This window comes from Dendropsophus ebraccatus, chromosome 6 (genome assembly GCF_027789765.1).
Source record: "Dendropsophus ebraccatus isolate aDenEbr1 chromosome 6, aDenEbr1.pat, whole genome shotgun sequence".
NCBI classification, from domain to species: domain Eukaryota; kingdom Metazoa; phylum Chordata; class Amphibia; order Anura; family Hylidae; genus Dendropsophus; species Dendropsophus ebraccatus.
Genome location: NC_091459.1, coordinates 132,671,727 through 132,685,044, shown reverse-complemented (window position 1 = coordinate 132,685,044; position 13,318 = coordinate 132,671,727). Strand labels below are relative to the sequence as shown.

Here is a 13,318-nt window from a genome sequence, read left to right as displayed (position 1 = left end):
GGGAGGCTGAGCTGCTATTATCTTATCAATCTACTGGTGTCCCCTTTCACTGTAATCCCATACAGATCACTATCCAGCAGCCTCCTTATCATCACAAACAGAAAATGTTAAACAAAAAAATTTGCATCATGTCAATAATAAACATGGCAAAAACTTGAACTTCCTATTTTCTGCTTAAAAAAGAGGCATCTAGCACTGTGTATCTAAAACGTTATAGTCACTGAATCCTACAGAGAGTACATCTGTATCTGTGTTGGAAACTGCAGTCAAATCAATCTCCAAATATTTGCTGAAATAGTAGCCACAGGTGAAGTATTCAAATCTCCCTGTCATCTCAATCCTTCCATATCCCACCCAGTAAGCCTAATGTTATTCATGTCTACTAGTACACATGTCTTTTCCATAACTCCAATTACTACCGTGAAGCCTCCTCCGCCGCCCATAGCCTGCTCGCTCATCACTTTCCTTCTGCTTCCTGCCCATATTCCCCTTCCCTGCTCGCATACCAATCAGCCAGCTCTCCATAGCCCATCTGTAGCCCGAAAGTGATGAGGTTTCCTTTGCTCTCTTGCTCGAGACAAACAATAACTACGCTCGTAAGCAATCTTTACCGTTTCTTGTCAAAAATCGAGATTTGTGATGTTAGCAAGCCACTTATTAAGACGCGCGCTGTAAAAACTTGCCAAGCTTACACTTTTTTAGCTCTCTATTAGCCTTGATGACCTTCTCTGAAGTACTCCCCACTCTCCGGCCAGCTGCTACTGCTGGAAATTGGAGCCACCAAAATTGGTTCATAATAGAATTCCTGACCTTATATTTATTGCCCAACAACCGCGGGATGACTTAACATTTCCATGTTTCTGTGTTATTAACACTGCTAACATTTTTTATCTTTGGCACCGGGTTTCTGCAGATATAGCTATTGCCTTTAATCTAATATCCGTGGCCCTTATCTGCTTTCTTTGTGCGGACGGATGCATAATGCCTGCTCTTGTCCGCGTGCCTGGGATCGATCGGACGGTGTACAGATGTTTAATCAGATTTGCACCCTCTAAAGCACATTTCAGGCAATCAAAAAGAAATCTCGGTGACCATATGATTTCACCCGAGAACAGGAGAAGGTTATTGTTAGCGCACAAGTAAAGAGCGTGGGTTAAATAGAAGGAACTTGGAAACAGTGATGCTACCGGGCTTTTCATATCGTAGAACGCAGCCAATCCTGTGGAACAATATTAGCAAAGTGCTTAAAGGGCATCCGCATAAAAACCTTCCTTCATGGTGGAAATAACACAATTTTTCCATGAGTATTTGGACAGAAGATTACTATAGTGGGCAAGCTGATGAGACCTGAACAGTTCCAGTTTCAAGTTGATCATATTACAAGGTCCGATGACGAGTGTAAGTGATTCGCTAGATCGGCGCTCGGGGGTTAAAATAAAAAAACATGTAAACTCATCCCTCCTCATGCTCCAGGGTGATGCTTCTGATGCCGGCTGCTGGCTGACATCTGCAGCTGCAAACCGGGTACGTCATGTGCCTGGCTCTTCCAGCAGCAATGTCATGGTCCCCCCAGTCACTGATTGGCTGAGCGGACAATCACTCAGTGGGGGGTCGTGACGTTGGAGCTAGAAGATCTTTAGAACCCCGGAGTGGTGCTACAAGGCTCGAGGAGGGGTGAGTTTACATGTTCATTATTTTTAGTCTTCTTGGGAATTCTCCTTCAACTGTAAGGCCAGACTCAAATGATCTGCAGCAGATTTCACATTGCAAATTTGCGAAATCTGCTGCTGATCCCTTGCCTGTTAGTTTCTATGAGAATCCATACTCGCAGCGGGGATTGACATCTCGCTACGTGTACAGTATGTAAGTGACAGCTGCCTTAACCCCCAGCCGGCCGGAGCTTACATTACCTGCTCCACACTTCGGCTTGCTTCAGGGGTTCCCGAGTGGGACGTCCAGACGCCGAGAGCCCCGAAGCAAGCTGAAGCATGGAGCCTATGGAAGCGTGGCCTATGGAAACTCAGAATCCACAAAATGAGCCAGGGCACTCTCCCCTTGGCACCTGGTTAAATGCTTGAGTCTCCCATTGATTTAAATAGGTTTTCTACTTAAACGTTAAAAAATACTCAAGTAATGAGCACTCAAGCAATTTAGTTCACTAGTTCGTAGAGAAAGAAGTTACTACCTCTCCTTTCCACGCTAGCTGTACGTCTATATATCTTAAGTGTGATTGTTATTGCCGGAGGAGTTTGTTTTATCCAATTCTTGAGATGGAGAAAAGTCTGATATTCAGATAAATATGATATCTCGCAGCTCTCTTCATTATATCCCGAAGCTTCTGTACGCTATTCCTTTTCATATAATATTCTTTTCATTGGCAGAGCCTACCAGAAGAAATGTTCTTCCTCATACAAAGGGGGGAAAAAAATCCTCCTTTAGAATCTGAGAACGCCGCTTATAAAATTTACAAGCATGGCAGCGTGTAGAGTTTTTGTTTAAAGGACAAATAATTCTAATATTTTATTTTACTTATGACGCCTTAGAACCTAATGGAGTACATTGAAAGCAACGATCCTCTGGCTCTTGATTAATAATTCAGAAAACTGCATGTGGAAAGTCAATAGTGACAGTGGTGTCTTATTTAGACTACAATCCTAATCTTATTCTGCCTCATGTTATAAGGAATCTGTTCTGTACTTCAAGGAATAAATAAGGTGATTCACTTAGTGATGAGCGAACATGTTCGTAAATGTTCGTATGTTCGTATGAACATGACGCTAATTGTTCTTGTTTGCCCATCACAAACAATTTATTAGATGATCGGAATGGTTACAACGATCCTATTCGAATATGCAAATGTTTATCTTGCGAAGTACGCAACTACGTAAGTTGCCTCCCACCAATTTGAAAGAGCCAATGGACGTGTGGGGATGGAAGAATGCATCAGGTAATGTAGTAGCCATGTTCATTACTGGCTTCACTGTGATTAGCTGTACGATTAGCGGCATTACGTACGTTACCCAGATGCTAAAAATCCTGATGCTGAGGCCAATTTTCTCACAGTCTTTCCTGATTCTTGTGCTGTTGATTAGGGAGAGTGAAACGAGCAGGGACAGCATCTGAATTTAGTTAGGTAGCAATATTCACAGTGGTAGTTAGTCAGTGTAGGGAGGACCAAGTACAGCTTAGAACTAGGGGTGGTCCGAACTTGTCGAGGTTCGGGTTCGTATGAACCCGAACGCTCGGCAGCAGATTCCCGCTGTCTGCCCGCTCCGTGGAGCGGGCGGATACAGCGGGAGTAACGCCTGGAAAACTGGGATACAGCCTATGGCTGTGGCTGTATCCCAGTTTTCCAGGCGGTCCTCCCACAGCGGGAATCATTACCGAGGGTTCGGGTTCGTACCATCCCTACTTAGAACATTGTGAAATTGTCAGTGTTGAGAAGGTGACACAATCCAGCATTTTAGCACTATAAGGATTCATTTCTTAACCCTGTAGTGACCAGGCGTCCATCATAGTCCATCTTGTCCATTATCTTCACAATGTATTTGAGTTCTCCAAGGCCAAAAGGGGTGGTTTGCTGGGACATCTTGACTTGCTGAGCTGACTGAACGCTGCTGCCTAGCATTCCTCGCACGTATTGTGTAAAAAATGTGTACACGTCATCGCGTATATACGCAAGGGAGAATAAAAGTCAAGCTAATGCTGCGCAGCTAGTAATTGCTCCACTATTGCGTATTTTACACCTTGCACCTAATAATCTGAAAACACCGAAACATATGCTTCTACTGTACGTTCATTATTTGTTCGGGAATGTTCGGCAAACATGAGCCGAACCGATCACAATCAATGTTTTGCTCATCACTATCACTCCTAGTTCTTACAGCTCCTTTGCTGGTGGCCACCTCAGCTCTCCTCCCGCTCCCCATCCCCATGTTTCCTCTAGCTATTCTTTACTGCTACTGCTGCCTGGCCGAGACTCCTACTGCGTCTTCTATGCTCTTGTTAACTTGTTTCTTCTTAAAGAACTAGCACACACCAAAGCCCTTCTTCTTTTGCCAATTAGTTATCACTAGAGATAAGCGAACTGAGATTAGTTGCAGCCTTTGCAAAAAGATTATTTCGGTACTGAACCAAGCTTTTTTCAAAGTTTGCAACGAGTTCGTAAAGATGGTGGACGCATAATTTAATAAACAGAAAAAACACCTGTCCACGCTCTCCTGGTGTTCTCCTATGGGTCTCCAGTGTCTCCAGCCGCCTCTAGCCCGCTTAGCCAATTACTGTCTATCCTGAGACAAGAGCGACAGCCCTCTCAACCAAGCACTGGCTGGTTGAATTTTATCATGAATAGCATTATACTTCTCTATTAAACATCTCCTATAATTATCACTTCATTCAAATAGGCTGGGGGACCTGATGTGACCTGTGAAATCTTTAATACAAATGATGAATGCTAAAGGTGTCTGCCCATCCCTGCACACGTAAGGGCTAAAGCTAAGTAAACCCAATGCCTAGTACTCATATTAGACTAAGAAACAACTCTGCGAGTGAGTCACCGAGTGTTACACATTCATTGATGTAAATCTGTGTCTCACGGTGTTGCTGCGCCCCAGGTGCACCCAAACGGAATATTCCTGTCTTCATCAGTGGGAGTCGTGTTAATGAAATACATCACCTGCTGATTCCACGGCTCTTTTATGCAAAAAAAAAAAATAATAATAATTTCATCAAAGCATATATTAATGCAATATACTATTAATCTATCTTAAAAGGGCTTTCAAATTTATACAGGGGCAGTCAATGGCAAATATACTCACCTCCTGATCATTGGGACACTTTATCAGCCAATCTAGGGCAGTTACTTAAAGGCATACTCCAACAAAAAATATTTTTCTTTCAAATCAACTGATTTCAAAAAGTTATACAGATTTGTAATTTACGTTTTTTTTTTTTTATATATCCCATATTTACCAGATGCTGTATGTCCTGCAGGAAATGTTGTATTCTTTTCAGTCTGACACAGTGCTCTTTGCTGCCACCTCTGTCCATGTCAGGAATTGTCCAGAGCAGTAGAAAATCTCGTAGAAAAACTCTCCTGCTCTGGACCGTTGCTGACATGGACAAAGGTGGCAGCAAAGAATACTGTTTCAGGCTGCGTTCACACTACGTATATTTCAGTCAGTACTGCAACCAAAACCAGGAGTGGATTAAAAACACAGAAAGGATCTGTTCACACAATGTTGAAATTGAGTGGATGGCCGCCATATAACAGTAAATAACGGCCATTATTTCAATATAACAGCCGTTGTTCTAAAATAACAGCAAATATTTGCCATTAAATGGCGGCCATCCACTCAATTTCACCATTGAAATTCTGTGTTTTTAATCCACTCCTGGTTTTGGTTGCAATACTGACTGAAATATATTGACTGAAATATCCATATACTGACTGAAATATACGTAGTGTGAACGCAGCTTCAGACTGGAAAGAATACACTACTTCCTGCAGGACATACAACAGCTAATAAGTATTGGGAGACTTGAGATTTTTAAATAGAAGTAAATTACAAATCTATACAACTTTCTGATACCAGTTCATTTGAAAGAACAATAGTTTTTCACTGGAGTACCACTTTAAACCATTTATCTACAATTAGAAAAACACAGCAGCTTTCTTCCTAAAACTTTGACACACCTGTCCTCAGGTTGTCAGTGGTATTACAATTGTCTACACGTCAATGGTACTGAACTGCAATACCACATAAAAACAGCCTTGCCAGGTACTTCTGGCTATACCTAGAAATCAAGAGAGATATCAGCACCGAGACCCTAAGGGTGGTATTACAGGTCCCGATGATGGGTATAAGCAAGCGCCGATTACTGTGAAGCATTGTTAGCGATGCCCCTTGCTTTAAAGCGAATGTCCAAACAGGTACATCTCTGCCCCTTTTTTACCTTAATGAATTAGCGCCGGCGCGAGGATGCTGGTGGCACGTGTTTTTTTTTTTTTTTTTACTTTCCTCCCGGTTCCCACACCCACGGTATTTCCAGGGGCACCTTTTCATCTCGTACACCTTGGTAAAACTGTATCACTCTAGTAACGCAGGTTGGGACAGGTTGACCTCTGTTCCTTACTCCAACCACTAGATGTCACTCTCACACAGCCCAGCTGAAGATAAAACTTCTATTTCTCTAGTAACCACTTTCTTTTAGTGATCAGTATTCAGTTGTTCCCAACCTTCATGGGTTGCTAGAAAAGACTCCTAGGGAAACTGGAGCCAAGGGAGATCTCACCCTTGCCTACGCTGAGGACAGACTAACTGAATAGGACAGTCGACCACCTTAGAAAAGGGACGGACAAGCTCAAGACTGATCCTACAGTAGAGCACAGTGCAAGTTCAGCCGATCTCTACTGACAAGACTCTCGGCTTTGTAGGAAGGACATACAAGCCAGCTCTTCTTAGAGCGGAGACCTAGAACTCGTACTACCCCAGAGGACGGGTCACCCGACACTGTGGGGCAAAAGGCGGTTAGGTGAGATAACTAGACTCATTCAAACGTGTGTATGAGGATTCTTCAAACACTTCTCAACACTTAACCACAATTTAGCAGAGTATATAGTACTTTAGGCAAAGGGCCCTCCTATCCGTTCCCTATCTCCTGTTATAATTTTCTTCTATCAATTCACCTATCCACCTGTTGGACTTCAGTATTGAATATTTTTGCTCCAAGAACGTGAGCATTGTTTGTAACTGTTAACACTAAGATACCTTTTTCAAGTAAAGTTTACAAGTTGTTTAAAGTGAGACTCTTTTAAAGTGAGTCATCTCTACCGCCGCACTTGCACCTACACTTCGCATTTCACATTAGTCCAAACCAAGGTCCGATTGCCATTAGTCTGGGAATGGGTGTTACCACTCCTGGCAACCATGACAAGTAGCCTCCAAAATATTAGAACCCACCAGCAGGCCCAACATCAGTTCCAGCAACCCGGGCCTATTTCTTCTAGGAGCCTCCAATAGAATATAGTAAATTGCAATATCATAGCTCAAGTTCAATTTACAAACTATGGCGCTCAAACTTGTTAACCCAATTCAATCACACTCCATGTAAAGCATTAAACAGAGAACAGAAATGGAAAGTGAATTCTTAGCCAACCTGATGAAGAGCTCCAATAATTTTCCGAGCTTCCTGGTATGTTGTTTCAGAACTCCAGTGGGGATTGAGTCTCTTCAAAGCTTTGGCTACGCGATTATGTTCTCTTAACCACAACGTGTGCATTGCCGCTAAGGTTGTGACTTCATTTGACCTGGTTTCACCTGCAAAGAAACATTCGATTCTGTCATCACCGGCTGCGTTAGGTTCTTGTATACAGGGTGACGGCGTGTCATCTACGAATGGCATGTACTCTCGTCCGTGATCGGAATATCGACCGTTCACTCTCAAAAGACCTTCCTCACTGGAATGATTCCTGACTTTATTTTCAACAGCTGCCGTGCTGCCATAGACTGTTGAGGCGTCGATAAATGAGGTCAAACCATTTATCTGTTCTCTTGAGGGAAGCCAAAACGTTGCGATGCCATCTCTTGTGCCACAGGCTTCTACAGAGCGATAAAATGGTATGCATCCACTTTGGGATAAGGAGTCATTTGTAGATAACTACAGGGAAAAAATAAACAGGAACACATAAAATGATGGTTCCAAGTAAGGACGATGTATGGCCACAAGCACATATATATGATTGACCAATAATCTTCATCATAGCACCGTACAATCTAAGTCAATGGGGGTTTACAAAAACTTTCTATCTAGAGCTGAACTAGTTAAAGTCATAGATATTGTTCTACAGAACCAATGTATTTTAAGCATAAGGGTAGCCTTACACGTACCGGATCCAAAGCGGATTTCACACTGCGATTTGCAGCTAAATCCACTGTGGATCCTGTACTGTGAAGCTGAATGAGTCCCACACTCGCAGCGGAATCGCTGCCTGTATGGGACCCAGCCCCTTTAAACCTCTCCCCCTCCACCACCGGCCGGCCGCAGCCGCAGCCCCGAGCATACATTACCTGCTCGGCGCTGCAGCTGTATAAAGCTCTTGGCTCCCCTCGCTCCTCTTCAGCCAATCAATGCTGCCGTGCTGGGGGGTTAAAGGGGCCGGGTCCCGTACAAGATCCGCTGCGTGTATGGGACCCATTCAGCTTCACAGTACAGGATCCGCTGCGGATTTCGGAACCCTTTACTTTACTAAAAACAGCACATTTGTTTTCCTTCACATATATTTATGTAAACCTATTTTAAAACCTATATTAATAAACCTATTTTACCTGCTCTATAAGCAGAACACCGGCTGGACTGCACGCAGGTAAGGAGAACTCCTCCGGTGGTCCGGGAAAGCGATGGGATCCCCGTATTCACACTGCAGAGGTCCCCATCGTTAAGTGACCAGAGCTGCTCCTGTCACCTACACTTAAGCGCCGCGGTGGCCTGTCACAATGAGGGAGGGCCCAACAAGTGAAGTGTGGACGGACCAGTACGTCCAGGGTCGTCTAGGGGTTAAAGGGGTAGTCCACCCAAAAAATTTTTCTTTCAAATCAACTGGTGCCATAAAGTGCCAGAGATTTGTAATTCACTTCTATTAAAAAATCTTAAGTCTTCCAGTACTTATCAGCTGCTGTGTGTCCAGCAGGAAGTGGTGTTTTCTTTCCTGTCTGACCCAGTGCTCTCTGTTGCCTCCTCTGTCCATGTCAGGAACTGTCCAAAGCAGGAGCAAATCCCCATAGAAAACCTCTCCTGCTCTCCAGACTGGAAATAATACAACTTCCTGTTGGGCATACAGCAGCTGATAAGTACTGGAAGGCTTGAGATTTTTTAATAGAAGTAAATTACAAATCTCTGGCACTTCATGGTAGCAGTTGATTTGAAAGAAAATTTTTTTGGGTGGACTACCCCTTTAAAGGGTTTATCCAGGATTAGAGAAACATGGCCACTCTCTTCCAGAAAGAACACAACTCTTCTCTCCAGTTTAGATGTGGTTTACAATTAAAGAGTTCCAATCACTACAAATAACTCACTGCAGAGACCCGCTCTGATCAGAAGATATAGCCGCGGAGAGATGGTGGCAATGGAGTCTACTCCCTGGCTGGACGCTCATTCCGTCAATGAAAATCAATGCAAGTCTATGATAAACTATCGACGGAATCTCTCCACGGCTATATCTTCCAATCAGAGTAGCTGTAATCATGTCTAATGACAAGTCAATACTATTTGTAGTGACAGTTTCTATTTCAGCTCTATTCACTTCAATGGACCTGAGTTGTAAAACCCACAACCAAACTGGAGACATGGAAGATAGTGGCCATGTTTTCCTAAGCCTTAATGGGGTTACCCAGGTTTAGAGAAACATGGCTGCTTTCTGCTTTAAGCCTCCTGGACCCTTCCCTTACTTCTCATATGGGGAGATTTATCAAACATGGTGTAAAGTGAAACTGGCTCAGTTGCCCCTAGCAACCAATCAGATTCCACCTTTCATGCCTCACAGACTCTTTGAAAAATGTAAGGTGGAATCTGATTGGTTGCTAGGGGCACCTGAGCCAGTTTCACTTTACACCATGTTTGATAAATCGCGTGTATATCATTGATAGGAATAGTTACCCCATAGCCGCATATACATTCAGCTCTTGTTAGGTCATGTAGGTAATATTGTATAATTTATTTCTTATTTATCAAATTGGGAATAAGTACACGTGGAACAGAATACGATGAACATGAAGGAAAGTTTTCGGTGACATCTACTACGAGTACAGTGAATTTGGATGAACCTATAATGCGGCCTAGATGTTGGGTGGTGTTTTTAATATAGTCAGAAGGAACATGAAAACTCAGTAATAATTGTAACATCATCTCGGAAGACTCCTTAATCACTCATCTCATTAAAGTAGTAAAATGCCGAATCCCTGGGAGACCGGAGGTAAACTATCCCACCATCTGTTAGAGACTGGGATCCAGAAAGAGAGACCGTCCAAGATTCACAGAAACCTCTAATAATATAATAGTTACAGATCTGTCCCCACTGAGGAAACCTCTCTTGAATATCTGCAAAATGATCTTGTCATTTTCCAGCACTTTATGAATCTGCTTGCTCCATATTGCTGTAAAGCTGCTGTCTTAAAGGGGTTGTTCGCCAAAACAATGTTTCTTTCAAATCAACTGGTGCCAGAAAGTGGCAGAGATTTTTAATTTATTTCTGTTAAAAAAATCTTGTCTTCCAGTACTTATCAGCTGCTGTATGTCCTGCAGGAAGTGGTGTATTTTTTCCAATCTGACACAGTGCTCTCTGCTGCCCCCTCTGTCCATGTCAGGAACTGTCCAGAGCAGTAGCAAATCCCCATAGAAAACCACTCCTTTCCTCCAGACTGGAAAGAATATACCCCTTCCTGCAGGACAAACAGCAGCTGATAAGTACTGGCAGATTCAAGACTTTTTAATAGAAGTAAATTACAAATCAATTGAAAATTGACTTGATTTTTTTTTTTTTTTTTATGAAGAATCACTTTAATATAAACAGAGCCCCTTTTTTCTAAAAAATAAAATGTCTAGAGATCAAATCCATTTGTTATTTTATAGAAGCCATTCAGGTTTTTCATGGTAAAGGCGAAAGCTGTCAAACCAGCCGTACAAGACACGAAGTCCCATTGACATGCATCGTGGGTAAAGCCTATTGCTTTCTGGTTGAGCATTTGAGGCCATGGGAAAAATTTGTAAGGGTTAAAGAGAAGAATTCTGTACCATTTGAGCAGTATTGTGCTTTTTCTGTTCCCTTCTGCCTGAAGCGTTTAGTCTGATTCTCTCCCCTATTGTCAGATGAAGCTAAAATGTTACCAAAATACAGGATCAGTATAGTATGGCCCCTAAATCCTTATGAGCAGAGCTGTAGATTAAAGCCCCAGAGCCCCGATGTGGAAAAGAAGACTTTGAGTTAGATCTGGGCTTCTAGAATAGTTATAGAATCTGAATTAAAATTTAGGTCTAGTATCAGACCTAAATTAAAGTGTCACAGTGGTTTTGTTTTTTTCCAGAAATCAATAGTCCAGGCGATTTTAAGAAATTTTGTGATTGCTTTTATTAGGCAAATATGCCATTATCTGCGTTCAAAAAGACTTTCCCTAGGTGCCCCCCCCCCTCCTCTCTCTCGTTCACTGCTCATTATCAGGAAATCTCCACTCTTTTACATCAGTCAGGCCCTGTATAAACTATGGAGAGGGGAGGGAGGAAGAGGGAGATAAGTCGCCAGCAGAGAGCAGAGAACAAAGGATTACACAGCGGGAGCTGTGGGAAAGCCGGTATTCAGAGGTCAGAGAGGTCAGTGCTGACTGTCAGAGGAGATAGCTTGGTGATGTAGCTGTAAATTAACTCTTTGTTATCCTGTTTTGGTGCCTCATCTCCCACCACCCTTCCCCTCTCCATAGAAAACCATGAAAAAGATGCATTTTTTTGCCTAATAAACCCAGTTACAAAGTTTCTTAAAATCTCCTGTACTATTGATTTCTGCAAAAAAACAAACAAACAAAATTTAGGAGCCTAACGTGAGGTCTGAATCCATTAAATCTAAATTACTTTTGGGGTCCAGAATCTGAATTATTTTTGAGTTCTGGCCTTGAGTCTGAGGCTATGTTCACACAATGTACTTTTTTTTTGAATGTTTTCAATTAAAACATACAGTAATGAAATGCATTAAAGTCAATGCATTAACGGTCATGCCAAACAATGGCCGTTGTTCAATGCATTATGTGAAAATAGTACATTGTTTGAACAGAGCTTGAATCTGCATCCTAAACTCATTTTGAGCACCAATGTTTTAGAGTTGAGTCTAGGTTAAGTTTTGCATTCTTGTTTAGGCCTTAATTTACTTTAGGTTTTTAGTATGGGTTGTTTTTAGACTTTAAATTCATTTTTGGTTCAAACCAGAGTTCTCACTTCATTTTTGAGTTCTAGAATGGGGTTTGAACTAAATATGGGCTTTGGTCTTGGCTCTAAATTGATTTTAGGTTAAACTCTAAAGTCTGGATTAACTCAAGGTTGTTATAACTATCGGCAATTGCCGGCATACCATCGGAGTTCTAACTTTTTTTTCAGAAATCTATTGCATTTTTTTTTCCAATTTTTTATACATCCCTTTGAAGGACAAACTATACAAAAAGGACAACCAAAAATGCAATAGAGTACATGAAGGTAAACCAGGCACCCTCTGTTCTGCCGAGTAAATGTACGAGTCTCCCTCAGGGTTCTTTACTCGAGTCAAGCACTCAAGTTTTTTACGGCTCGCTCATCAGTACATGATGCTGAATTCTGTTGCTAAAAGTAGAATTTAGTAGAAAGTGTCTTTTTGTTTTGTTTTTTTACAATTTTTTAAATATTTATTACACATCAAAGTTTTCTAAATGTTTACATATTCACTTCAGTATGTCAAATGTGTACTAAAAAGGTCAAATTAGTGCTTAAATCCAAAATGTGTATGATGCTTATGGTTAAGGAGGACACAATGGAGTAGTATTTTGTTTCCTAAATAGGTTAAACTTTCTAAATTTCCCAATTTATCTTTACAGTGGGGGAAGTTTTTTTTTTTACCTGAAAAAAAATTCTAAATTCTAGATATAGATATAGATTTTAAAGATAACATGCTGGCTGCCTGCAGCTGCTACTAGAGGAAGCTTAGGAGCGAACTGCATGTGGTTATACATTGAATTAAAAAGTAAAACAGCATGCGGCGGGCTTCTAAGCGCCCTCTGTTTTCTTTTAAATATAGCAGGTGATTTGGAGCTCTGTATCAGAAAAACAAAGCTGGAAAGATAGAATAAGAAACCAATCAGTAGAGAATTTGGCACATAAAAAAGACGGGATGACGAACTGAATAATAAAAGGAGTTCTTGATCTATATATATATATATATATATATATATATATATATATATATATATATGACATATAGCTGGCATTTTATGATTTATATCATGTACATAGTCTATCATTATACGGGATCATAGTTAAAAAAAAAAAATCTTTTAAATAAACTGGTCCCAACACGTGCCAGAGATTTTACTTCTGCAGGAAGTGGTTTTCTTTCCAGTCTGGAGAGCAGGAGAGGTTTTCTATAGGGATTAGCTGCTGCTGCTCTGGACAGTTCCTGACATGGACAGTGGTGGCAGCAGAGAGCACTGTGTCAGACTGGAAAGAATACACCACTTCCTGCAGGACATACAGCAGTTGATAAGTACAGGAAAACTTGAGGCATTTTTTTTCAATAGAAGTAAATTACAGA

At 41.6% G+C, this 13,318-nt stretch overlaps 1 protein-coding gene across 1 annotated transcript in view; it reads right to left on the bottom strand.

The window, feature by feature from the left end:
* The window catches only part of TPO (thyroid peroxidase), a 101,156-nt gene that overhangs the window by 47,118 nt on the left and 40,720 nt on the right, over positions 1-13,318 (bottom strand). The window contains exon 6 of the mRNA XM_069974286.1: positions 7,159-7,659. Within this exon, the coding sequence (XP_069830387.1) occupies positions 7,159-7,659 (501 nt within the window). The remainder of the gene's footprint in view (positions 1-7,158; positions 7,660-13,318) is intronic.